This window comes from Necator americanus, chromosome II (assembly GCF_031761385.1).
Source record: "Necator americanus strain Aroian chromosome II, whole genome shotgun sequence".
Taxonomy (NCBI): domain Eukaryota; kingdom Metazoa; phylum Nematoda; class Chromadorea; order Rhabditida; family Ancylostomatidae; genus Necator; species Necator americanus.
Window position 1 is genome coordinate 13798874 of NC_087372.1, and position 26919 is coordinate 13825792.

Here is a 26919-nt window from a genome sequence, read left to right on the forward strand (position 1 = left end):
AACGACACACCCGCGAAAAACTTCATAAGCTAAGTTTACGTTGCTACAATGTTGGACATGACTAATCACAGCGAATCTCTTGTAATCGCATGAAGAGAAAAGGCTGAAGTCTCTGATGACCTTTCTTACTAGAAACAACTATCGGCGATGCGAGTGTAATACTGACCTTTTACTATAGCACTACACCATACACTTATTTCATATCAATCAAAGAAATTCCTTTTGTTATGCTACTGCGATCAAAAAGCAGTGATCCTTTTCAATTTCAAACTCTTGGGTATATCCAAGTGCATAGGTTTTTTTCCCGTTGTGTTCGCAGAACCATTACTAATATTTGTGTCAAATTTCATAACAGGAGCGTCAGTTATTAATGAGTTGCACTTGCTGACGTTTGCCTCTAAAAGTCCATTCTTTGATTTTTTACAATGAGTAAAAAAATGTCAGCAAAGAAGTGACATTAAATTTTGTTTTCAAAATGTTTTTTCAGCCTTCCAAACGTCGAAAATGCTGGAAAAGGCACTTGCTGACAATTGTCTTTGTCTCTACGAGTGTTTTTGATTGCTTTGAAATGCTCAGATGAGCGGTAGAAAGCGTTGATGATGATGAGCGCTCTGGTCGGCATCTCTTCCACATGTTTTTTTCCCTCGCCATTGTCATCCAAGATGTTCTCAACTTTCGTGAGTGACGTTGACGAGGTCCTTCAGTCGTATCCACCTGGGCTCTCAGCTGGTCCATCCGTGCAACGAATGCATCACCCTTTGTCGTTGGCAGTCCCCCTTGAGGGAGTTTAGCATCTCTTGGGATCTACTCTAGCGTACTTTTGGTCCATCTATCGTCAATTCTTCACATAATGTGACCGGCCCATCTATGCTTTGCTTTTTATATATATTCCGCTGGGTCGCGAAGACGGGATTTTCTTCTTAAGTCGGAGCTGCAAAAGCCAGCTAGGTGCTGTGTGCGCCGCTTTAACTTCAAAAGGCATCTTTCGAGGGCTCAGTTTGTAGTAAGTAGCTTCCTGGACGTGGCAGCGGTGTCAGTACACGTCTCTGCTACGTAAGAGAGCGCTGGAAGAACTGCCGAGTCAAACAGATGGGCACAAAGATATTGGTCTGTCAGTTGATCCGTAGCTTCCCTGACGGGTGCGAGTGCTGTCCACGCTGCTCTCATTCTTCTATTCAGTTCTTCCTTCGAGCCATGTTGATAGATATGTTTTGATGTTGATAGAACACCCGAGCAATACGTATAACGAAGTTTTCACGATTTGGGAGCCCTCAAGTTGTACTCCTCCGTCCTCGCAGTAGGCGTTCTTTCTGAAATGTCTTCTTTGAGTTTAGTCGCAATCATATTCTCTTCCCTGCTTCGTTCAATTGGTTGAGCACCGTTTGTGCTTCATTGGTATTCCTCGAAAAAAGAACGATGTCGTCTGCAAAACGAAGGTTTGAGAGAAGTCTTCCATCAACGCGTATGCCCCTTTCTTCCCAAGGGAGTGACTTCATTATCCACTGCAAAGCATCCGCGATATAGTATCGTCTTGTCGCTGCTTCCAGAATCTTCTTCTGCCTGTATTTCGAAAGATCCTCCTGCAATGCTTTTCTGCAGCTAGTGTTTGCTACCAACGGCTCAATGTGCCATGCATTCGGATCAATCTTCAAAGTCTTTCTTCTTTCCAACAATTCCTTGGTGGTCTTCGAAATTCGCTCCAAGTTAGTCGTGCGCAGCTTCGAGGCGCACTCAGCACAGGCTCGTAGTCCTCTGAGCAGCTTCTCGCAGTCCACGTTTGCGCCCTTCTCGATGTGCCAGTCACTTTGGGATAAAGAGTCCTCGAATACGTAATCGTCGATACCAGGGAATGGCTGTTGTAAAATCGTCCATTCTCGATTATAAACCCTGTACCTTGTCAATTATAGACCTTGCAACATCACAAAAATTTCGATTAGCCCGATTCAATCGATTTTAGAAGGTTATTCGGACCTCAGACGCTTCGCATCAAGTTTGTTTTCTTTTTTTTGTCGTTTATCTTGTTCGAAAAAGAGCGAGTGAAAAATTGGTTTCTGACTACTAGAACGTCATCAAACTCATTATTACGGAAGATGAGACGGGGATTTACGCAGTTTGTTCGAAGGCACCTGGTCAATGAACGCAATTTCGTGCCAAATGCGAGTTGAAGCCGTAGAAAAAACATGTCAAAACCAATCAAAAATCAAGGACAGTTTTCTTCGTCTAGCACTGTGTTGTCCACTATGAATTCCTTCTGCCTGCTGAAACTGTCAATAAAGGATACTACTTGAGCTTTATGAGTCGCTTGAGTGAAGCAACACTTTTCAAGGGGATAGATCTGTGGGCAAATAACTTCTGATTTCTCCTTCCGCCGTCTCACAGGGCTTTGGTTCTTTGCGACTTTTCATCAAAAATTCCACTCATATCGATCCACAGTGACTCAATTGCCTGATGTGTCTCCGTCTGACTCTGTTTTCGAAATGCAAAATACTTCGTGATCATCGTTTTAACTCGATTGAGAAGGTTAAAGTGACATCGCAATAGGCTCTCAAAACCATCCCAGAAATCAAGCATAGCTAATCTTTCAAAAATTGGAGGAAACGTTGTATTCGTGCAGGTGTAGTGCTGCCAAAGTGAGTATTTTGAACGAAATGAAATAATTTTAGTAATAATTTTTAATTAGATAAATTAGATACTAAGAGTAGAATAATTTAGTTTGAATTGAAAAGTTATTTTGATTTTTGATCACAGCAGTTTCAGAAACACAACAAAAGCTCATTATCTAGCTCTTATTTTTTAGTTATATGCAGGAATTACCTTTCTTAGTAGCATCGCTTACGACTGCTTGGTATTCAAAGACTTGCGGGATAAATGGATGCGAATGAATCAAGTCACTGTTTCTACTCACTCAGAGAAGTATGATGCCAAGTTATCGTCCTCATGGAGATTGAAGGCTCCATTGGCTGTAGTGCAATGTCGAAGCAATGAGCATGCAGCCGGACCTCTCCTATTCAACACCTGCCCATACCACGTAATCATTATGTAGAAGTTAAGGCATTGGCTACGCCGTCTACGGTGATGTCGAAACTCGACTACAAGTAGGAAAAGACCCAGAAGGCGGTCCAGCCATAGTTGACCAAAACTCTGACATGATAAGGAAATTGGCGAGGAGTTGGGTGTGATTTACCATCAAACAATGAATGAACCATCATTATCAACATCCTTCCCAGCCTTCTGAATACGGCTTGATTATCTCAATTAATCGCTTTATTAACTAATCGAGTGACACTAATAATTCTCCCATTTGTCCCGATTGCGCACCAGAGCTGCTCAACAGCTCCTTCTTTCAAAAGAATCTCGTGCACGGTTCACATTATTTTACATTCTTTGGCAAGCTGTGACAGTGTCTCCAATCTTCAATAGCTGGCGTAGGACAGAACATTGATTCCCTCCTCTCACTTAAAGCTGGATGTTCCTAGTATCACTCTTTCTTTGAGAGTTTACTAAAACAGGGCACGCTTTCTTCCTGCTTGCGAAATTCTCGGGTTTCTAAAACAAAGGCCAAAGTAGGAGGAAAGGGTGTAAAAAAGAAGTACGGAGCTCTGTGTTCCTAGTGTTCTTCACTAGGTGCTCCTAGTAAATAAAATGTGCAGAATCCGCTCATTTCCTCCTCATCATATTAATTTTTTGAATTAGATGTAGACAGACAAAACATCCGGAAAGTTTCTTTCTGTCAAGTGTGAATGGAGAATGAATCAAAGACTTTCTCTTCTGTCATAAACATTGATGTTAAGCTAGAGACCAATATTTTCGGACGATTCGTCGAATTTGTCAGCATTAAATTCGTTTAGCTGATGTTTGGTTATGAGAACGATATTATCACTGAAACAAAGATGGTGCGCTGTCAGTTTCAACTATCACTCTTGTGCTATCCTTTTTCAACATTCGCACTGCGTTGTCGCCTATGAGCACTAGATTATTTTTGAAATGGACTATGTGCATTGAAGACCTCTTCGTTTTGTTGGATATTCTTTCGAAACTGCTGGGAATTACTCTTTGTTTGTAGTTTGTAGCTGACAAACAACAAGCAGTCTGAGCGATGTTTGCCAATGTCACCAGGATTCTTCTTTTACATAAACACGGAAGATTCTTCATGTGTTCAGACCTTATCCTGCCGTGTCCTGTCCTGCCCTAGCACAACAAAAACAGAAAATCCGTCCTTCTTGGAGTCAATTCAACCGTCGGCACGGTCTCTGGCCGGAGTTAGAGATCCATAACAGAAGAAGCTCGAAGGGCGGTAGTCGACTCTGTGATTGCGTTACAAAGGATTCACCACATCGCCTTGTTTGACCTTCGTAATGCATTTACGTTCAAGCTGAAAATGATATTCTGGCAAAATTTGGACTTCTGAACTGCTCCGTGGAAGAACGATTGAAAAACTACTAACGTTGTGTTAATTCACGTTCAATCATAAAGACTCACACTGTAGTTGATTGCAGCATTCAAAAGTTTGCTGAGTGAGTTATATCCATTGGATGTTTCAATTTCAATTGCATTTTTCCGGCAAAGGTCGCTACTAAATCCTTCATAAACAAGGACCAACAAGATATGCCAGAGAATATATCTGAAACATTCTATTTTCCTCTTTCTCAGTTGTAGGGTGACATGACTCTACAGCTACACGTTTTCTGGTTCACAGAATGCGAAATTTTCAGTATAATTTTGCGCACAACTTTTAGTAGACTTCCATGAATTCTTGTCATGCATCGAAATGCCGAAATCCAGTTTAAAAAAAAAGTGAGCTTTGTTCTGTACTAAAACTTTCCCAGATCCAAGATTCCCACATAATGTGCCGCCGCGTATCCAAGAGGCGAATAAACAATCGACAATTGTACCCGCGCTGCTCTTGATAGCGTCATAATCGTTACAGTAGCATGGTTGTGCTAAATCTCGCTGATGTCACGGTCACAGCACCTTATCCGCATGTTTCGCAGCGTCTGTTGCTCTTACAATGCACCTTTTTTTTGCCGCACCAGCAGCTCTTACGGTGCTGGAACAAAAAAGAAAAGTCCTTGATGATAAAATCTTCTTGAAAACTTTGTTGTAATTAGGTTGTTCAGCACGTTTACTTGAGTGAATTGTCGTTCAGAAATATGAGTGAATGTGTTTGTTCTGTTTTGAATTGCTTAATGATGAACAACCATCCTCGGAAATACGAGGGGAAACAAGTGTCCCACTGATCGAGTTATACTACATTTCTTTACTTTTTTCTTTTCTGGGCACTTCTTTTTGCACATTTAGCTAAGTAAAAATGGCATCCAACGCCGGACGAGGTGAGATTAATGCCTCGCATAAGTGCATTGTACCGCATTCCGAAGGTACAGAGGCCTCTTCTCTAATACACCTAACCTCTCATAATGAGTTTATGCAGAGGATAGACAAAAATGAAGAAAGAAAGTAGAAAGGAGTTTGAAGAATATATACAATTTTATAAGGAGAATATTGAGGACCAATGTCCATTCAAGTCTTCAATTCTATTAGGTTAAGTCTTGTGAAGATGTAGTATATCAGAAATTGCTGCGTCAATTCGTTTTTCACTCCTCTCTATCCAAGACTCGCAGTTTCCAACGCTAAAACGAACATGGCGCGGCGATACTTCGAGGGAAGTAGTAAGGCGGGTCTAGGTGACCCGAGGTGGTCGTAGAACTTGCCTAGCTGGTGGAGCCACATTGGTAAATACGTGGAGGCAAGCTGGCTCTGAAAGCAGGTCAGTAGTGGTCAGCAGATTTTCGCGGGTACCTTTTGTCCCTCATCTGTATGGTGTTTGGTTTCTCTTGGTAACAGATAATGTTTGTTGCGTTATTTGCATTTGTATCGGACGGCATGTCTTGCTAAAGTGTAAAACACGCTCTACAAATCTAGAAAACGGACAGATCAAGAGCACCAATCTGTCATTGGCGACGTAGTAACACGGCAAAGGCAAGCATCGATCCATTTCTAAACCATGCCCACCACATTTCGTTTTTTAACAACAGAGCTTAACATGTCGGCAATGAAATTTAAAAAGCTTTTGAAGGCAACCCAGAAGTTTATCCCTCTTCACTTTTCCTACGGTTACTAGCGGTAAAGAGTACTCAGAAAAATGAATAGTTTCGCAGATTTCATAAGAAGAGCAAAGATTACGGAAGCCTTCTACTTCACTACTAAATACCTTTGCTATATCTCACCTTCCGGAACTGGCCATATGTGGATAAATGAACCTTACTATGCCAACCACCACTGGATAAAATGAATGGTGCTGAATTTCGGATGAAGTGAACAAGAATGAAAGGACTTAACAAAACTAAGATACAAGTTATCATGGTAAATAAAAATGGATCAATGTGCCATGTGTGCGCATGTGAAACAAAATTTAAGAAAGCAGGGAGGCCGGCCCAATGGCGTCAAAGATTTGTCTCAGCCCCTTAAAGTGGTACAAAAAAACGATGCTAAAGGACGGCTCCCGCCGTCTCAGCGCATTTTACCGCTTCCGGTCAAACAGTGCGTCGGCGTCAGAAAGCAATAAAAGAGAATAAAAGGTGAGACTGGTCCATTTACACATTTGAAATATCTATAGGAGCAGACGACTCGAATTCGTCTATGTACAGTCGCTGAATGAATATGTTTGAAGATCTATTGTTGTTATTACAATACAATATTGCTATTGGTACAATTCCAAGACATTTCAATCTTCAATTCTACTCAGCTGTTTTTCGGGAAGATCGAAAAAATTAATGATAGAAGGTTCTATTCTGGTAGCTAGTGGATGTGTGACATCTTCAAATAACAATAGAAAGTGAGGAATTTGTGTACTCTCATCAATGCTGAGGTCCACAATATGTAACAACTGTACTAACGTCATACTTTGGAAACGCCATACGCATTCTAAATAATAAGAATGAGGAAAACAGAGGCATTTGAAATTTGTATAAGAACGTAAAAAATAAATACCTGTTGTCCGACATTGAGACTTCCAATAAGGAGATGAAGAGAAGAGATTCTGATATGCGTCGAAAATGTAGAAATGTGGAAGATACAAGTTAGAAATGAAGGAAACCGTCAGTTTCCTCCGCTTCTATGTTTCTGAGGTTGACAACAACGTGGGTCATTAGATTCGTATTTTCGTGAGAAAGCGCATTATTTCAAGACTTTCGACGTGAAGATGCAAACCTCACCGACATCACCAATGCTAGAGTCCGTATTTGTTCGCATGCGATTTCCCTACATTTGAAACACTAAGGCTTTGGAACCAAGAATTGGGCATGGAAACGACAATGGAAAAAGTGGAACTAGAAATTATAAACACAGAAATGATAGAAAAATGATCTGAGTTTCTTTTCAAGTAACGTATAAAGTGAATAATAAGGAGGATAGCATTAATTGATCACTCTAGAGATCAAAGTACGTGTTCAACTTTAACTCGAGGTCTATTAATGTAAGTATAGCTTACACAATCATTTGTGGGTATTGCCCTATGTAGTAAGTCAATGTTTTAGTACATATTCCCAGGCAATTTTGCTACCAACTTATCTATCCCGTGGGAAACGGGTGGTTGGCTCCAGCCGCTAGTTTCGCATTCGCATCCTTCGCAGAAGACTCTCGATAATAATTTGTTTTGTTCTGAGTTTTGTAGCTGACATCACATTAAGCAGCATGAACTCACTTTTGAGATATTTTTAGATTTGTTTATTTTATCTCTCTTTCTCTGCTTCTTAGGATTCCTTCCTTTCCATTGAGTTCCTTTTTCCTTCTCCATTGGTTAAGGGAGCCTTTTCTGCAGTTATCGAATAAGGAAACCTCCCCGCAAGTTCACGGACAAATTTTGATGCATTCTTCTGATTTACTCTCCTTATCCTTTCGTGAAGTGCAACCAAAGACGTTTGGGTTGAATTTGATATTAAAGCAGAGAGACACTTTGGTAACTTGGGGATTAAATCATGTTTTGTGATGTAATAGTTTATTATGTGGAATGAAATCTTTGCGAAAAGTGAGTTTTACTCTCTACCGAAAGAATTGATCTCAAAATGAAAAATGAAAAATGCGAGTGAGCTCAGATTGCATCATCTCGGAACGCGAACAGAGGCAGAATCGTGCACCAAGTGTTCTCAACTGAGGAAACCTTGGCAGCACATTTTCATGGCTTTTGAGATAAATAACAAGTCATCTACGCTACGGATATTATGGTTAATCAAAGTTAGCACTAACTTATCTATATCTCCTTATCCTTTCGTATAACATAAAAGTTGTAACTGTACAACATTATTGCCAAAGATAAACAGTATCAAGACTTTGCTTTTTGCTTCGCCTAATAAAAGTGAAAGGAAGCAAAGCCGTACACCCGTCGGACTGGTGCGTCATAGTGCTGTACCATCGCGCAGTAATTTTGTGTGAACGTCGCAAAAGGAGAATGGCACGTTGTAACCGTTTCGAAGCCGTGTTGCAATTTTGCCTAAGGTTAATAATATGCCTTCCTCAGAAAGCGGAAACAAGAATGAAACTGGCTGCTTACATAGTAGTCAACAGCTGACATGTTCTGACGAGAAACGTTATCTTTATCAGTACGATGTCTTCGTTCTCGTCACTTTAAATCAAACATCATTCTGTGATAGCTGTTGAGGAAAACAGAAAGAAATCCCATACCTCGAGTAATACTTTCAAATTCCGTCTGTATTTCATTTCTATCGAAGTTGTTATTTTACAGAAAATGAACTGTTGCTTTTTGGTCAATTTTGATTAATTGATCGGTGAAGGCGAGCGAAGAGTACACCACAAAGAAGTCTGAAGTCGGGCTTTAGCAGGACTGGGTGTGTCGACGCCAGAAAGCTATAAAACAGGGTTAGACGGCTCCCGCTACGTCAAATTAGTGCGCAGCAACTTCGAATGGATGTCGAAAAAGGTAAACGAGACGTTGTAAACGTTCCATATTTATGGCCACTGCATGTTTTGCGTTGCACCTCTATAACCCCTCCACGTATCCATTTCCTTGCACTTTTACCTCAAGTTGATATCATGACCATTTTTATCACTTTCTTCTTCAGAAAGTGGAAACACACATCCTAACGCCTGCTTAAATGCCGGTGAACAGTTTGTATGATCTGACGTAGAACGCTATCTTTATCAGTAGGATGATGTCTTTCACGACATTTTATGTTGAAACATGATCCTGTGAGAACTGTTGTGGAAAAACAGGAAGAAAAATTATAGTTCGAGCAATGCTTTCGAATTATGTCAATACTAGTCTAACGTCCGCCTAAAACCGGACTTCAGCTGTTTTGTGGAGACTTGAATTTTTTTAGCAAAACTTTCTTCATCTTTTTGAATATAAAAAAGGCGAAGGATTCCATTGTTTTCATTCCGATCTTTCCAAACGCGTCTGCTCTGCTTTTGGGGAACATTCGCACTTCTGCTTCGAAAAAAAGCAAAAGATTCCATAGTTTTCTTTCTAAACCCCTCAGATCCACATCAGGAGAATATTCAAACATCAGCATCAATCACTCTTGTGGTAACAATAATAACAAAGACACAATTTGAAAGTATTACTCAAAGTGTAGGTTTTCCTCCCGATGTATTTGATTCCTTCCTGGTTTTCCCCGACACTTATCACAGAATGATGTTTAAACGTAAAATGACTTGAACAACATCACTGTACTGATAAAGGTAAGTTCCACATCAGTTCACATAAGCTGTTGGCTACTGCGAGCAGCCGTTCGTGTGTGTTTCAAGTTTCTGTACAAGGCGTGTTACAAATCTGAGACAAACGTGGATTGAAATAGATCGGAGGAGTCATGAAGATACAATGCAACACCTGCAGTAGGTTTTCACGCGTTTATGGCGCGATACTACTGCGCCAAGGAACAGTTTTTCCACGCCGTTGGACCAGTGTCGCCACATTTTACCTCTCCTCTACGCCGGCACAGCAATTTGACGTCGTGGGACCCGTCGTACCTTCTTTCATAGCTTTCAAGCCCCGGCGCACCTATCCGATGCCGTTTTAGATCTTTCGCCATTCGCCTTGATCACCTTGACTACCATTGATCTTCGAACTAGTCGAGCGGGAGCCAGTAATTCTTCCATTTGTCCCGATCGCGTGCCAGAGCAGCCCACTGGTTCCTCTTTTTGGGACACGAAGAGCATCATAATTTTTTTTGAAGGCCTTCGTGAAGAAATCTGAAAATCGGGTCGGCGGTCTTCCTGTAGTGCGCTTAATATCGCGGGGAACCCAGTCGCTCACGGCTCTGGTCCAACGGTTGTCATTAAAGCGCATCACGTGTCCGGCCCACCTTATTTTACTTTCCTTGGCAAAAGTGGCGGCGTCTCTAATCTTCGATCGCTGACGTAGGAGAGAACTTCGAATCCCGTCCCTCACTTGCGTGAAACGGGATATTCCTAGCATCATTCTCTCAATTGTGCGTTTAATGACGTTTACCGCGTTTTCTTCCTGCTTGCGAAATGCCCAGGTTTCCGAAGCATAGGTCAAAGCAGGAAGTACGGTGGTGTTGAAAAGGTGAGTACAGAGTCAACTGAGTCGAAGGCATTATTCAAGTCGAGGAAGATGAGACAGAGCGGCATTTTGTACTCTCGTGATACCTCGATGAGTTTCGAAAGAGTGTGAGTGTGGCCAATCGTGCTGAATCTTTTTCTAATGCCTGCTTGCTTGCATAACTGCCCTTCATCCAAGAATTTTTCAATCCTATTTAGGATTGAAAAAGTCTTGGATTTGGGATTTTTTTTTTCAATTTTTACGCAAAACACAGTAATAGAAAAGAGTCTCCTGATTCCGGAGGAAAGCCTGGTACGGTAGCGCCGGGTAGGACGGGGTTGCAGGAGTCATGTAGGCTACCAAAACGGAAAAGGACTAGGATGGCGATCTGTACTTATAACGCACGTACGCTTGCATCGGAAGGGGCCATCGAAGATCTGATGATGCAAGCCAAGAAGATCAAGTACGACGTCATCGGACTGACAGAGACGAGACGATGTCACCCTCTCAACGCCGTATATGAAACTGGAGAAGAACTGTTCTTAGGAACATGCGACAGTAGAGGTGTTGGTGGAGTTGGCGTCCTCGTCAACACGAGTATGGCAAAGAACATCGACTCTTTTGAACAACTTACGACCTGAATCGGACGTCTGCGGATGAGAAGATGAGGCCCAACACCAACTTTGACTATCTTCGTCGCTTACGCTCCAAGATCAAGCTACGAAGAAGAAGAAGTCGAAGCTTTCTATATGGATCTGGAGAAGTTCTGCCGAGAAGACCATGCCTTCTACAAGGTCATAACTGGCGATTTCAACGCCAACGTTGGCCCAAGAAGAACGCCGAAGGAACTTCACATCGGGACCCATGGCCTACAATGGAATGACCAGGGGGAGAGGCTCTCCGAGTTCATCATGACGACTAAGACCATCCAGGGTAAGTCGCAATTCCAGAAGCCCTCCTCTCTACGCTGGACGTGGGAGTCACCCGGTGGAGGGTACCCTAATTAAATAGACCACATCATCGTCAGTAATAGGTTTTTCCAGGGAGATGTCGCTGTTGTACCAAAGTTCTATACGGGATCGGACTATCGCCTCCTCCGAGGAAGATCTTCCTTCACAAGGAGAGCAGAGAAAGCCGCCAAGTTCAGAGAGAGAAATCCCAGGACTACCATCAACTGGGATCTCTTCGCTACGCTAGCCGGCTTTTGGGAAGATTCCGCAATGGACAACATCGATAAGGAATATGACGAGCTCGCTGAATACCTTCACGACTGCGCGAAGAAGACTGAGAGTTTTAAAACAACCAAGAGACGCCTGTCTCTTAAAACTCTTGAGCTGATACGCCAGCGTGGAGCAGCACCAGCCGCAGGGAACCAAGAACTCACGTCCGAGCTCGCAAGGCTTTGCAGAGAGGCGATAAAGGAAGACCTTAAAGAGAGAAGAGCAGAAGTGCTGGCTGAAGCTGCAGAGGCGGGGCAGAGCATCCGCTATGCCCGTCGAGACTTCGCCAGTCGCAGAACGAAGAATGACTGCTCTCCGGAACCCAAAGGGAACAGTCATTGCATCGAGAAGGGGGATGGAGAAAATCATCTACGATTTCTACTGTCATCTCTTCGACAGCCATGTCCACTTATCTCCTCACCATCTGAGGGAAGATGGACAAGTCATTCCAGAGGTTCTCCCGTTCGAAATACGACATGCTATCATGTCGGTAAGAAATCGTACGGCACCCGGTCCCGACAGAATAAGACCAGAACACCTTCCGCCAGTACTCATCAACACCCTGGCGAGGCTCATGCAAGGTTCCTAAACAGTGGAAGACCAGCAAGACCGTGTTGTTGTATAAAAAGGGAGATCCACATGACATCGGCAACTATCGTCCAATCTGCCTACCGTCCGTCATCTACAAGCTTTTTACAAGAGTAATCCTTAATAGGATTGAAAAGTCTTGGATGAAGGACAGCCATGTGAGCAAGCAGGGTTTCGAAAAGGATTCAGCACGATTGACCACATTCACACAGTTTCGAAACTCATCGAGGTATCACGAGAGTACAAGATGCCGTTCTGTCTCACCTTCATCGACTTGAAGAAGGCCTTCGACTCAGTTGACTCCGTACTCACCTTCTACAAAATAATTACAATACAAGATACAATTCCATCCAAAATATTCACAGCCACCCTCGAGAACGCAATGCGAAAGTTGGAATGGGACTACATGGGAGTGAAGGTTGATGGTCGGCAGCTACACCATTTGCGCTTTGCTGATGACATCGTACTGATAACACCTAGCATCAGCTAAGCGGAACGAATGCTGACCGAATTCGACGAAACATGTTGATGCATCGGTCTTCAGCTGAATCTACAAAAGACGATGTTCATGCGGAACGGATGGGTCTCGGATGCTCCATTCACGCTCAACGGAACGAACATATCCGAATGCACCAGCTACGTTTATCTGGGTCGGGAACTGAACATGATGAACGACCTGGCCCCCGAGCTGGACAGGAGGAGAAGAGCGGCTTGGGGAGCGTACAAGAGCATCGAGGATGTAGTGAAGAAGACCAGGAACACCCGGCTCCGTGCTCACCTCTTCAACAACACCGTACTTCCTGCTTTGACCTATGCTTTGGAAATTTTTGGGCATTTCGCAAGCAGGAAGAAAACGCGGTGAGCGTCATTGAACGCGCAATTGAGAGAGTGATGCTAGGAGTGTCCCCTTTCACGCAAGTGAGAGATGGGATTCGAAGTTCTCTCTTACGTCAGCGATCGAAGATAAGAGACGCCACCACGTTTGCCAAGGAAAGTAAAATAAGGTGGGCCGGACACGTGATGCGCTTTAACGACGTTGGACCAGAGCCGTGAGCGACTGGGTTCCGCGCGATATTAAGCGCACTACAGGAAGCCCGCCGACCCGATGGTCAGATTTCTTCACGAAGTCCTTCAAAGAAAAATATGATGCTCTTCGTGTCCCACGCGAAAGAAGAAACCAGTGGCCTACTCTGGCACGCGATCGGAAGAATTACTGGCGCCCGCTCGACCAGTTCGAAGATCAACGGGAGTCAAGGTGATCAAGGTGATTTAGGATCACTCCTGTAGAGAGCATGTAGGTGACGGACAGTAGGTAGATTGGACGATAGTTGCCGATGTCATGTAGACCCTTTTTATACAACAACACGGTCTTGCTGGTCTTCCACTGTTTGGGAACTTTGCATTCCAACAGGTAACGTGTAAAGAGCCTCGCTAGGGTGTTGATGAGTACTGGCAGAAGGTTTTCCGGGTGTGCTGGTCTTTTTTTGTCGGGACCGGGTGCCGTACGATCTCTTACCGACATGCAGACATGATAGCATATCGTATTTCGGACGGTAGAACCTCTGGAATGACATGTCCGCATTCCCTCAGATGGTGAGGATGGCTGTCGAAGAGATCAGAGTAGAAGTTGTAAATGATTTTCTCCATCCCCCTTCTCGATGCAATGGTTGTTCCCTTCGGGTTCCGGAGAGCAGTCATCCTCGTCTTGCGACTGGCTAAGTCTCGAAGGGCATCGCGGATGCCCTTCGAGACTTCAGATTCTGATTTTCGGACTTCGGATTTTCTGTGCTGTTCGGTCCGCTCGCCATCAATGATTAATGAAAATCATTACCATGATATACAATATCGGGCTTATTCTGTCACGTGTGTGTGTGTATGTGTGTTTTTACGAAATTCAAAAAGGGGGGTGCGACGGGTCCACCGGCGTCGGATTGGTGCCCCGACGCCATACAGCTATAGAACGACTTGCGACGGGTCCACCGGCGTCGGAATGGTTGCGCAATACCTTCGTGTGCATGTCGCAAAAGGTAAATGGGACGTTTCATAGCCGTGGCCACTGGGCGCGTTGCTTCTCACCTTTATGACTTCTTCGCCCGTGTAATTCTTTGCATGTTGCCACAAGTTGGTAACATTCCTTCCTTAGAAAGTGGGAACACGCATGCAAACGGCTGCTTAAATAGTAGCGAACAGTTTACATGATCTGACGTAGAACGTTATCTCTATCAGTAGGATGATAGCTTTCACTTCATTTTGTGCTGAAACAACATTCTTTGATAACTCTTAGGAAACAGGAGGAATACCCAAATTTTGAGTAGTACTTTGAAATTGTGTCTACATTACATTGGTATCGGAGGAGTGCTTAAATGTGAAGTTTGAATGTTCTCCAAATGTAGAACTGGCGCATTTAGAATGAAAACTATGGAATCCTTCGCCTTGGTTTATAATAAAAAGGAACAAGAAAGATTGTTAGAGGTACACAAGTGTAATTTCATGGAAAAGAGCACTAATATTGCTTTTCATTGATCAGTGAAGAGGAGCGAAACGAACACCACAGAAAGTCCGAAGTCCGGCTTTAGCCGGACGCTCAGACTAGTAAATTAATAATAGTGACATTTTCTGTAAAATTAGAATTGTGATTTTCTAACAACGTTTTCTTCTTTTTCTTAAAGAAAATTTAGGCTAAAGATTCATAGTTTTCTTAGTAAACGCGTCAGTTCTACATTTGGAGAACACACAAACTTCATCTTTAAGCACTCTTTCGATACCAATCTAATATAGACACGATTTGGAATCATTACTCAAAGTATAGGTTTCTTTTTTGTTTCTTCCAACAGTTATCACACAGTGACGTTTCACATAAAATGAAGTGAATGACATCATCGTACTGATGAAGATAGCGTCCCACATCAGATCATCGTCCCAGATCAAACAATTGGCTAAAACAACAACAAACAACTAAACAGTTGGCTACTATATAATCAGCAGTTAGCATTCCTGTTTCCATTTTCTGAAGAACGAAAGAGTCGTAGAGGTGAAACGCAACGCGGAAAGTGGATACTACTATGAAACGTTTGTGACGTTCCACTTACCTTTTGCGACATGCACACGGAGTTACTGTGCGATACTTCTACACCATGGCACAGGAATCCGACGCCGGTGGACCCGTCGCACCCCATATTATAGCTGACTGACGCTGGCGCGCCAATCCGACGCCGGTGGACCCGTTGCACCTCATTTTATGGATATCGGGCGTCGAGGCCCCAACTCAACGACATGGGACCCGTCGCACCCCGTTTTCAAATTTCATGACTGACACACACGTGACAGAATAAGCCCGTTATATCATAGCATGATAGAGAATCATGATCATGATTCTCCATCGAGCGACTCCAACGTCCCGCGTAGAGAAATGCCTCTAAACTGCATCTTGCCATGAGTGGATTTAGTCACCTTGATAAACTCAGAGTCTCTCTGCATTTCAATTGTAGGCTGTAAGTCCCTGTTCTTGTTCTTCACGCGTGCTTCTGCAGCCAATTTTGGCGTCGAATCATCAAAAATAAAATTGTAAAAGGTGTAATCTTCCCTGCCGAACTTCTCTAGGTGCGTATGACAGACAGTAACTAGACTGGATGATAGTTGCCGATGTCCTGTGGGTCTTCCTTCTTACACAACAGCACGGTCTTGCTGGTTTTGCATGTATTAATAACTCTGCATTTCGACAGATAATGACTGAAGACCTCACCAGTGTGTTGATGAAAACTGACGGTAGATTCTGCAAATGGTCAGACTTGATTCTGTCGGGACCGGGTAAAGTACTTCAGCGACACGATGCCAGGTCGGACATTAGAAGGGAGCATTTTTGGAATGAAGTGTCTATCTTTTCTCATATGGTGGATGATCAGCCAAGTGGTCGTGGCTGTCGATTAGATCTGAGTAGTAGTCGTTAATGACTTTCTCCGTCGCCCTTCCCAATTTTGTAGCTGCTTCATCTGAGTTCCAAAGGGCGGTCATTTTTGTTTTCCGATTGGCGAAGTCCCGACAGGCATAGCGAAGGTCTTCTTTTATCGATTTCGTGCTCGCGAATTCGGAAGTGAGTTCATGGTTGCCTGCAGCTCCACGCTAACGTATTAGCTCTAGAGGTTCCAGAGATAGACGTCTCCTGCTGGCTTTGAAACTCGTTGTTTTCCTCGTACAGTCGCAAAGATGTTCCTCAAGCCGATCATATTCGTCGTTCACGCATTCAATGACGGTATCTTCCCAAAAAGCCGAAGAGCGCGGAGGGAAGGTGATGTGAAAGAGGTGAGCACGGACCCCTGTGTTCCTAGTCGTAGTTTTTGATGATCGTTTCAAATAATTTTTTTTACGGAAATAGCTCATTTCCTTCTCATCTTATTCATTTGTAGACTTAGATATACAAAGCAGAAGCATCCAAAAACGTTCTCTTTGTCAAGTGTGAATGGAGAACGCATCAAAGGCCCATTCGTTTGCCACAAGCATTACTGTTCAGCTGGGGACCAATATTTTTAAACGATTCGTGGAATTTGTCAGCATTAATTTTGTTTAGTTGATGTTTTGTTGTGAAAACGATATCATCACCAAATCAGAGATGGTGCGGCAGTCACTCGTCAACCATCACTCTTGTACTGTCCTATTCAAAAATTCGCATTGCGTCGACTATGAGTATTTTGCAGTAGAGTATTTTATTTTTGACGAGGACTGTGTCATCATGTGCAACCCGATTATGTTCTTTAAGAATGGTGAAATTCTGGAGGATTATAGATAATTCAAAGCGCATTTCTTGTAAGTTAACAAGGTCGGCTGTTTGTGGCTTCTATGAACGCATCTGCATCTACTAAATCGATGGTCTGAAAGTAGACACTCTTCTTAGCTCGAAACAGTGTGACTGTCTTCAATCAATGCTTCTGAAAAGCCTTTCCCAAAACTCTGCATGCTTACTTTTTCTCATCTGATATTCTTTTAAACCCGTTAGGAATTACTACTGAAAAGAGGTTGTAGCTGACAACAAGTGGATTGAACAATAATTGCCAGTCCCATGTTGATTCTTTTTCTTGTATTATCAACACGGTCTTGGTGGTATTCCGGCAACTGGCAACCTTCTCTTTTGATAGATAATACGAGAAGAAAATTACCAGAGCGTTGTTGAGAACACTCGAAAGATGCTTTATGTGTTCAGAGTCCATTCTGCCGGTACCGGCTTCCATACGGCTGTTTACCAAAGACAGCGGTACATGTCGTACTGAGGATTTGATGGAGAGGACCTCTCAAATGACATTCCCCTGTTCCCTCGGACGGTGAGAAGAGTAGTGAACATGGTTGTCGAAAAGATCGGAGAAAAAGTCGTGTATAATTTTCTTCATTCTCTTCTTTGATGAAATGATTGTTCCATCCTTAGGTTCCAGAAAGAGGTAATTTTTTTTTCCGATTGGCGAAGTTTAGCGAATGCTATTTCCTGCGTCTGCAACTTCAGCCAACACTTCTGTTCTTCTCCGTTCGAGGTCCTCTTTTATCGCTTCTCTGCAACGATTGCTAGCTCGGAAGTGAATTCAAGATTGCCTGCAGCTCCTGCAGCTCCACGTTACCGTATTAGCTCTAGAGGTTCCAGAGACAAGCGCCTCTCTAAAACTCACGCTTTCCTCGTGAAGATGTTCCTCCAGCCGGTCATATTCGTCGTGCACGCTATTCGCGACGGCGTCTTCCCAAAAGCTGAAAAACACAGCGAAGAGGTCCAAGTCTACGATTGTTCGTGAAATTTCCTTTGTAAACCTCGCAACTTTCTCTCCTCTACGTGCAAAGGATTTTTAGAGGATGGTCCTATCCCACATAGAATATTGACACAACAGCAACATCTCCCTGGCAAAAACTATTACTGACGATGATGTGGTCAATTTGGTACACTCCATCGGGTAACTCCCACCGTCACCGGTCCAGCGTACAGAGGAGGGCTTCTGAATTGCAAATTCCCATGGATGGTCTTAGTCGCCATGACAAACTCGGAAAGCTTCTCCCCCTGTTCAATCCATTGATGGTCGTGAGTTCCGATGTGAAGATCCTCACACATTTTTCTGGAGCCAATTTTAGCATTGAAATCGCCAACTGTAACCTTGTAGAATGTATGATCTTCCCTGTAGAACTTCTCCTGGTCCATGAAGAAAGCTTCTACTTCTTCCTCTTTGTAGCTTGATACTGGGTGTGTTAAGGACGAAGATAGTCAATGCTGGCACTGAACCACACCCCTCAGCCATAAACGTCCGCATCGGGTTGCTGGATGTTCGAAAGAGTCGATGTTCATTGCATTACTCGTGTTGACGAGGACACCAACTCCACCAGCTCCTTCACTGTTGCAAAGACAGTTTCTCTCTAGTTTCGTGAACGGCGTTCATTAGATGACATCGTCTCTTCTTGGTCAGTCCAATGATGTTGTCACTAATTTCCCTAGCTTTCATTTTCAGATCATCAATGGCCGCTTCCGATGTGTTGTAAATACAGATTGTCAGCCTAATCCATCTCCGTTTCGGCAGCGTACAGAAGCTTAGGACTTCTGCAAGCGCCTCCTTGCTGTTGCTAATACTGGTTCAAGAGACCTTCTTATGACCGCATCGTGTACAAAGTTTTCAAAATCATAGGCTGGTTGCAGGCCTTTGGTCTTATGGGGGTTGTCGGAAGAAGTGACCTCTTTCCGAATGGACAAAGAGAGATTATTTGTCAAAAGCGCACCTCAAATTCACTTGATTGTATGTTTGTGGCCGAAACGACAAGAGTTTGAGAACTGGATAACATCTGCCCTTACTGCTACACCATTTTAAACTCTCTTGTTCTTGATCTCTATTCGTTTTCGCTGTATTTTTGTCCTTTGCGATGCAACTTCGTTCTCGGGTTCTCTCTTTTTCTGATTAAATCGCCAGTGCTGCGGGCGGCATATACATATTATACTGACATATCATATTATATTATATTCGTAATCGTTGAGGTTTTGGAAAACGTGTTGGCCTATGGAATGACTGGCAGGAGTAAAAATGTATTCAGATATTTCCGACTCTTCTAAATTTGTCTTAACTGTTCTTCATCTTTGGGTCCCATAGCATAGTAAGGCATTCCCAACTTGGTTATTTCTTCGTACCGTATTGCTCCGAATGGAGGTGTCACAGCCAAAAAATTGGATCTAGGTTCTTATTTGTCTTGAATTAGCAAACACGCATAGGATTGTGTTGCTAGTGACGGCGTGCCATAATAAGCCATTGCACTAGCCAAATTCTCATTGTAAGAGTGATTGTGATGCGCGAAGCAGCTTCCAATACGAAAAATATTAACACGGTTCAAGGGAACAGCGGCGCAAGTTTTCCAGAGTAATGCTTTTTCCTTTTTTAACAGAACATCTTCACCAACGTATGGTTCATCGTTTTCAAAATATTTACAAAATTCGATTCCTGTCATTTGGTTTCAAGTACCCATTTTTCACAGCACTTATCCATTGTGAGTTGAACTTGTTGTTTGTCTAACTTTTGTCTAACTTTCTTTGGGACTTGATGCGACATATGTCGGATGAAAATACAGAACATAAGCGTGTCCATATATTCACGTATTCATATTCACGTACATATACAATATACATAGTATAACCAAACATAACATAAAAAAGTTTTAAAGAGTCTGGCACGTCCTGCTATAGTTCTAGGAGTGTAGCTGAAGTAACGGCTAGACACGAGCCCCTTACATACTATACTACTGTTGTTTAGTATTATGAAAGATTTTTGTGAGCGCATGCTCTAAATTATTCCTATCCCTTTTTTTTGCTGCATCCTCTTCTAGCTACGTTTACTGCTTTCAGTTTAAATCATACAATTACGATCAACCGCATCTACCATTGTGCACGAGATCATGCATGGATTTGACAGTAACGGTGCACCCTTTTTCACTTAATCCCGCTAGGACTTACGCGTCTCAAGGTATGTATATGCCGCCCGAAACAGCTTCACTGCTTTGTGCAGACTTCGGTTATCCAATTAAATGCGGAGTCATTGATTTAACTGTTGACTGTTAGAACACTGATGATTCCTATCAGCAACATCTGCATGCAAGTCGCAAGCAAGTAGAGTCTTTAATAATAACAGCTATTCTTTTAGAACTGCCGAATGCTTTAAACTCCGGCAAGCCGCCCCCAGTCTTCTGTGTTCCATTTGCTGCACTACAGAGACCGGCCTTTCATTAGTATACACTATCTACTGCGACATGGTGATTAAAAGAAGATAGGAGACTACGCTAAAGTTGTGAGGAACTCTTGTTCTCGTCCAGTTCTCAAACTCTTATCGTTTCGGCGAAAAGCGTGCAATCAAGTGAATTAGAGGTGCAAGGAAATCGCCTCTGACAAATAATCTCTCTTGTCCTTTCGGTAAGACGTCACTTCTTCCAACAAACCCCGTAAGACAAAAGGCCTGCAACCTGCCCATGATTTTTGAAACTTTGTACAGGATACAGTCATAAGAAGGTCTCTTGAACCAGTATTTGCAACAGCAAGGAGGCGGTTGCAGAAGTCTTCAGTTTTTGTACGCTGCCAAAACGGAGATGGATTAGGCTGACGATCTGTATTTACCACACAGCGACCATTGATGATCTGAAAAAGAAAGCTAGGGAGATTAGTGACAACGTCATTGGACTGACCAAGACGAGACGATGCCACCCAATGAACGCCGTTCACGAAACTGGAGAGAAACTGTCTTTGCGAAAATGCAACAGTGAAGGAGTTGGTGGAGTTGGTGTCCTTGTCAACGTCACGAGTAATGCAATGAACATCGACTCTTTCGAACAACTAGCAACCCGAAGCGGACGTTTACGGATGAGGGATTGGGTTCAGTGCCAGCTTTGACTATCTTCGTCGTTTATGCACCCAGTGTCAAGCTACAAAGAGGAACTCATAAGAAGGTCTCTTGAATCAGTATTAGCTGTAAATTTTGGAGATTATAGTGAGCTCTGATCTTTCGTGTCTTTGTTATGTAGCACACCTTTAGAGGTATTCAAAAAATTATCTTCTTATTTTCATTTGTAGACAAAGAGCAATTAAAATCAAAACTATGTTTGCCTCTCTGCAGCATTATGAAGCAGGAGCATAACATAATCAAGAGGGAGGTTTTCGTCACGCTTCGTAGGCAGGGCTCGGGGATCATCTCACCGGATTGTTGAACAAGACGCATAATTGTTGAGATTGTTTGGGTTGACACCTCAACCTTGGATAACTAAACCGAGTTCAAGGTCCAGAGGAAGGATACAACACATGGGTACGGAGGAGCGAAATCAACATAACTTGAAAAAAGTCTTAGCTTGAATGCTCACATCACAACGATGATATATCTGCTCCAATTGTCTCTGAATCTGACAATGTAACTACCTTGAGCCTAGCCAGTGCTATGCTGCAACAAAGAAAACGTCTCATATTACTCAAAGATCTACAGAACATTTTGTCCGCTGTGACCCCTTAGGTCCAAAAAGACATGAGGAAACTACGAACACGAACACAGAAGCGACACTACTGGATAAGCCTGGCCGTCAGTTTGATTTGTGTAAATATACCGTGTCTTGAAAGGAGTCCTATCAGCGAATGACGGGAGGTGAATGCGAGACAAAGAATAATTGCCTCCTGCAAGGTTTTTGAACTTTCTGCCATTGTATTTCAAGTAATCGTGTCGTATCCATGAATCTAGATCGTTGACGGCCGAGATTCTTTGCTGACCACGATCGACCGCGTTTCGCAATACTTTACGTGAAATTCGTACATTATTTAATTGTTAGTTACGAACCAACCACTGGAAAGAAAGTGAATTGAAGGTTTACGAAGAGAACACTGGTTCGAAGTCAATCCCTCCAGTCCAGAAATCAAAACGAGCTTAAATGCTATGCATATCTTGGGGAACCTCTTCGATGCAAAATCTAGGCGAGATAGAGCACAGGAAGAAAAACCGAAGAAATATTAATTTAATTCCGCGATGAGCGGCATTTAGATTGTTGTTTCCATAGAAAACATCATTGTCTTAGAACGACGAAACTTAGAAAAAAAAAGTGCAGTTGAAATACACGGAAGGACTGCTTCAAGCATTCCGAAAATTGGAGAAGATTAGAGGAGAGACAAGTAGTCGTAGTAAAGTATTAGAGAAGTAGTTGAAGCAGCATCGAAAAAAAGAGAACTGTTTTGCCTACAACGGGGACAGATAGACTCATTCTATCAGAATTCTCAGAATTGACGGCTAAATGTTGATGTGTACTGGTGGGCATGAGTAAAGTTTCGGGTGAGGATTACGCTGTGAGTGTTTTTTCCAGACCTAGAAAACAATTGGGAACAAAAAGTGTTAAGAAAGTTTTGTGTGTTATTAGATGAATAAATTCTCGAACTGCAGCAAGGTAGTGCCTTTATTCTTTATCAAATTAATTCTAGTTTTCAATTCTTAAGGGCAGGTGTAGTGTAGCGGTTAGAGGTTCCGCTTCCTGCATCGATCGCAGGTTCAAATCCGCCATTGTGTTCACCAAGCCTTCTCTCCCTCCGGGATCGATACATTGATACCAGAATTGTCTAGGAGGATAAAAACACTGACTTGACACACCGGCTAGCCACCCCAAGTCATTGTATAGGCCAGATACACGTTTATAAACCTCAAACGATTGGGAATTAAAGTGAACGTGAGGGTGCATCCCAAGGGGGTTGATTAAAGCCAGAAACTTTACCCCTTTTCCTTTATAGAAGTTGTAGAATAAGGTTATTTACGAAGAATCTTGCAATGCATTGAAACCAAAAGAAGGAATGGGTTTCTGATGCTTCTCGTCCGGAATTTGAGTGCATATTCTATCATATCAAAATTAATATGACGAATTAGCTGATCCCTGAGCTAGCAACAGGATACGAGCAGTTTAAGAAGCATAAAAGAAAATGGAGAATAGTGAAGGAGACAAACAACATCCGGCCCCGTGCTCACCGATTCAACGGGAGGACGTTAGGTACCTACAGCAGATTATGTGCAGCCGAATAAGTGCTTAATGAAGGAGATGTCGGTAGCCCAGAGCCCGGATTCCTTAGGCTAGCTGTGATCATTGAGCCACGCCTACCCATCAGCGAGTCACTGAAATCGGGCCTGCAATCGCGATTACGTGGTAAAGCTGGCTTCTAGAATAGTTCAAAGAACAAAAAGGTAACAACGTAGTAAAGTGAAAAAACGATGGAAAAAAGTGAAAACCAAACTTCTGAAAATGAAAGGAAACGTGGTAAATTTTTTCAGGAACAAAACAACATCAAAAAGCATAATGGTGACTACGCTCCGAAATTTTGAGCTTCGTAACGGTTATTGACAGCAGCTAACAGCTGCAGTACTCGTAAATTTTGTGATACGTTTGGTAAAGGCATGACCGTATTGGTTGCAGCTCCGAAACAGAAGAAAATCTGGCAATCTAATGTCAAGTGGGATTAAATTTTTTCATATAACTACTTATATGCCATCTTTGTCTTCATTTCGAAGCTTTCTCTCGTTTTTTTAAGAACCTCTTCGACGGAATCCAAACTACTGCTTATGTTAAAATGCGAATATCTCACTCAAGTGCAGAACCAACGGTGCCACATTCAAAGGTATTTTCATCACCTCACGCTTTCTTTAGATTTTGAATTGGTTCCCTTTTTGGGCTTTGTGAGCAAAATTGAATTAAGCAACAACAAATGTTAGAATTTCGTCCTTTGACAGCATTAATAAGGATTCTCTGAAATCTAAGAAAGTGAGGTTTTGCAAAATATGTTGGTATTAATTGGTATATATTTTCACTTTATCTTTTTGAGACTTAAAATGTTAGATTTGTTTGTTTTACACAAATAAATCACACTATTATTTTCTATTTCAGTTTCGTGTGCAGCCTTTTGGATATATCCAGGGTCAAGCGTGTGTTGAGAATTTCTCAACAGGGGGTCGTAAGAGGGGTGTCGGATCAGGGGGAGGGGTCGTAAGAGGGGGTCGGAAAATTAAGAAAAAATTTAAGTAGGGGTTGGAAAATCAGAAAAAATGGAAGAAGCAAAGAGAAAAGGAAGACGGGGTTGTCGTTTTCAAACAAACACATATTAAGGTGTACAAAATGAAATGTAATTTAAGTATGCGACATTCAGCAGAAAAACAGGAGTGAAAACTGCTTCTTTTCAGACGTAGTGCTGAAACTTGAAGGATGATGAGCAGTGAATGGCATGTTTTTATCGCATATCAGAAGATATTCACAACTGAAACGTATTCTAAGGCTTTTTTTCAGGTCCCGATATCTGCGACCAAAAAATGGAAGAGTTGTCTCAAAGAAGAAAAAACGTCAATGATGCATATTCAGTCCTTGAGTTCTGTTTAATATAAAAATAAATGATATAGAATAAATAATTTTTTTTTATATTCGAATAAACGATTGAAGAAGACTCATGGTTGCAGTTGAGGAAGACTACTGTAGCAAAAAAGTTAGGATAAAAAGAGGGTACACAAACCAAAAAATGGTTTTAAAAATTTATTCTTCATAATTCTGGTAATGAAACTACTGCGCTTTTTGAGCCAGTCTTGAAAATGGACGACTTAGCATTTTTTGCTGCTCTAACTGATGCTTGATGACGTCGGAGTCGCTTCGGTGGCACAAACCAAAACAATTGAAATCTTGAATAAATGTGATGCATAATAAATAAAGTGATAATGTTTTGATGTGATAAAATAAGAAACCAATTATTTTAAATGCAATTAACTACCTGAAAGTTTTTGTTCTTTCAAAACATCGACTTCTTGTCAAACCCATCAAGTCTAAGCACTACAAAATTACAGTTCTACAAAACAAAATTACAAAATTACAGTCTACACAACAAAATTGTCTATTACTAATTTATATGAAAGAAATGAAACTAACCAGAGGTGACTTCGTATTGAGTACCATAAAAGGCAATCTTCATAGCTTGCACAGTGCTTTGGCACTCTTTGTCACAGCCAATTCAATATCAGAAGCTGACAGAAGTGTAAGAGCACTAAGTAAATGTAGAAGCATAGCTACAATGAAAGGCAAGTACGCTGACACAAGTTGGTAAGTGTTGTGCAGATAAAGTGCATTATGCGTGACCTTTCCCCATCGATCGATTATTATATTTCGATAATGATATCTGTTAATTGGTCATTACATCATCTGTTGAAATAGCGGCTGATGCAGCAATGGTTCGTCGTGGTTCGAAGAATCAGCGCGATGTCGCGATGTTTTTATTGTGACGGTCAGGGATCAATCCCTGCCAGAGGTCCTATTTTTGCACTTAACGTAAAAGAATTTAAAGAGCAGATTTCTCTTCTGACAGCAACGGCTTTCTTACTTTCAGTCGAAAAAGCAATTCTGATGCTCCTACTAAACGGAAAAAAGACATCTACAGACGCAATTAGGGTTAAAATTAGTACAAAGTAGGCTCCACTAGATTCTCAATATCTAGGCTCAAAGTGACTCTCGTGCAATAAAGCTGGCAGCTTTGTGTAGAGGGAGATTTCTTCTATATTTCTACAAAGTTTGGTGCCTCTAGCCTTCCTAGTCTTTTTGAAACCTAGTTGAGAAGAATCCCAATTTTTTCCTCAAATTTTTGAGTTTTTCTCAACTAGCTTTTGAGAGAACCAGAAGACCTACAAAGGCCAAAATTTGCATTTAGGGGTTTTCCCTGATGCTGTATCCAAATATGGAATCGAATTTTTGAACGGCGCTACAGCATCCTCGCAACGAGGAAAAGAGCGAAATCTCAGATTTTCGGCAACGCGTCAAAATCTGTGTGATTTCAAAAAAACTTCCATAACTCAGCTCATAGTTTATAGAAACAAAATCGGTTTAAAGCATGTTGTAGAGGAAGATTTTTGCCACTAAAATCCGTTTTTGGTTTTTTGCAAATGGTTCTTATCTCTAAAAAAGCTAGTTGAGAAAAAGTTGAGAAAAACGGCAAATTTCTCAACTTTTTCTCAACTAGGTTTCAAAAAGACCAGAGGGTCCCTAAAAAAGATTTTTAACCATTTTGTAGCGCAAATCTTCCTCTACACAAAGCTGCCAGCTTTATCCTCCTGCGCCTTTCTGTTAGTGAGTTATTCATGTTTATTTCAAGGTAACAAAATCCGACCAGTCCAGCGGTAATTTCCAATTAAGGCCTCGTTCTAATCGCTAAAATAACCTCCTTATAACACTTTCATATGGAAAACAGTGCTCTGAATACAACTCCAGAAGAATCTGCTTATGAAATGCTCTTCTCAGTGATTTTTTTCAGGTTTTGCAAAAATCTAGATTCCGGCGGGGATCGAACTCTCATCCGTTTAGTTCCATTGTCGATGAGTAAAATCGTTTGTTAATAATTGGAAAAAGTGTAAAAATTGTTTTGAAAGGTGTTCTCCTTCTTTTCCAGCTGTTTTTTCGTTTTGCAAAAATAGTGGCTCCGGCGGGGATCGAACTTTCGACCATCTCTTCATCAGTGCCAAACACTACAGTAGTGTTACCGAATACACATCTAGAGCTCACTTATCTTTTTAAATTGTATGTCTACATACATACTGACTCACTTCTAATTCTTGCAGTAACGTCTAC

The 26919-nt window shown here is 42.1% G+C and overlaps 8 protein-coding genes across 11 annotated transcripts in view; 4 read left to right on the plus strand and 4 right to left on the minus strand.

Moving 5' to 3' along the window:
* Positions 1-791, plus strand: part of RB195_017748 (uncharacterized protein) — a gene marked incomplete at both ends in the record, with an annotated part of 8356 nt that extends 7565 nt beyond the window's left edge. Inside the window, one exon of the mRNA XM_064184877.1 lies at positions 705-791. Within this exon, the coding sequence (XP_064040758.1) occupies positions 705-791 (87 nt within the window). The remainder of the gene's footprint in view (positions 1-704) is intronic.
* A 549-nt stretch (positions 792-1340) lies between these two features.
* On the minus strand, positions 1341-10110 carry RB195_017749 (uncharacterized protein; the record flags this gene model as incomplete). 2 transcript variants are annotated; one of them, XM_064184878.1, is made up of 4 exons in its annotated part: positions 1341-1887; positions 2906-3015; positions 4480-4621; positions 10013-10110. In XM_064184878.1, the coding sequence occupies 4 exons, from the start codon at positions 10108-10110 to the stop codon at positions 1341-1343; spliced, it is 897 nt and encodes a 298-aa protein (XP_064040759.1). The 2 variants fall into 2 exon arrangements, with proteins under 2 accessions (XP_064040759.1, XP_064040760.1); XM_064184879.1 differs by lacking the exons at positions 4480-4621; positions 10013-10110 and having other exon boundaries at positions 2906-3036.
* A 786-nt stretch (positions 10111-10896) lies between these two features.
* On the plus strand, positions 10897-12814 carry RB195_017750 (uncharacterized protein; the record flags this gene model as incomplete). Of its 3 annotated transcripts, none has more annotated exons than XM_064184880.1 (3): positions 10897-11082; positions 11560-12226; positions 12474-12814. In XM_064184880.1, the coding sequence occupies 3 exons, from the start codon at positions 10897-10899 to the stop codon at positions 12812-12814; spliced, it is 1194 nt and encodes a 397-aa protein (XP_064040761.1). The 3 variants fall into 3 exon arrangements, with proteins under 3 accessions (XP_064040761.1, XP_064040762.1, XP_064040763.1); XM_064184882.1 differs by lacking the exon at positions 10897-11082 and adding an exon at positions 11266-11449 and having other exon boundaries at positions 11528-12409; XM_064184881.1 differs by lacking the exons at positions 11560-12226; positions 12474-12814 and having other exon boundaries at positions 10897-11157.
* A 38-nt stretch (positions 12815-12852) lies between these two features.
* On the plus strand, positions 12853-13377 carry RB195_017751 (uncharacterized protein; the record flags this gene model as incomplete). Its single annotated transcript, XM_064184883.1, has 1 exon — positions 12853-13377. One exon carries the CDS (start codon positions 12853-12855, stop codon positions 13375-13377), a length of 525 nt encoding a protein of 174 aa, XP_064040764.1.
* Positions 12887-13186, plus strand: RB195_017752 (uncharacterized protein; the record flags this gene model as incomplete). The annotated part of the gene is made up of 1 exon (XM_064184884.1): positions 12887-13186. The coding sequence occupies one exon, from the start codon at positions 12887-12889 to the stop codon at positions 13184-13186; it is 300 nt and encodes a 99-aa protein (XP_064040765.1).
* A 187-nt stretch (positions 13378-13564) lies between the features above and the next one.
* On the minus strand, positions 13565-13846 carry RB195_017753 (uncharacterized protein; the record flags this gene model as incomplete). The annotated part of the gene is made up of 1 exon (XM_064184885.1): positions 13565-13846. The coding sequence occupies one exon, from the start codon at positions 13844-13846 to the stop codon at positions 13565-13567; it is 282 nt and encodes a 93-aa protein (XP_064040766.1).
* Positions 13847-18226: 4380 nt separating this feature from the next.
* Positions 18227-18490, minus strand: RB195_017754 (uncharacterized protein; the record flags this gene model as incomplete). The annotated part of the gene is made up of 1 exon (XM_064184886.1): positions 18227-18490. One exon carries the CDS (start codon positions 18488-18490, stop codon positions 18227-18229), a length of 264 nt encoding a protein of 87 aa, XP_064040767.1.
* A 6363-nt stretch (positions 18491-24853) lies between these two features.
* On the minus strand, positions 24854-25260 carry RB195_017755 (uncharacterized protein; the record flags this gene model as incomplete). Its single annotated transcript, XM_064184887.1, has 3 exons — positions 24854-24989; positions 25079-25137; positions 25234-25260. The coding sequence occupies 3 exons, from the start codon at positions 25258-25260 to the stop codon at positions 24854-24856; spliced, it is 222 nt and encodes a 73-aa protein (XP_064040768.1).
* Positions 25261-26919: the final 1659 nt, after the last annotated feature.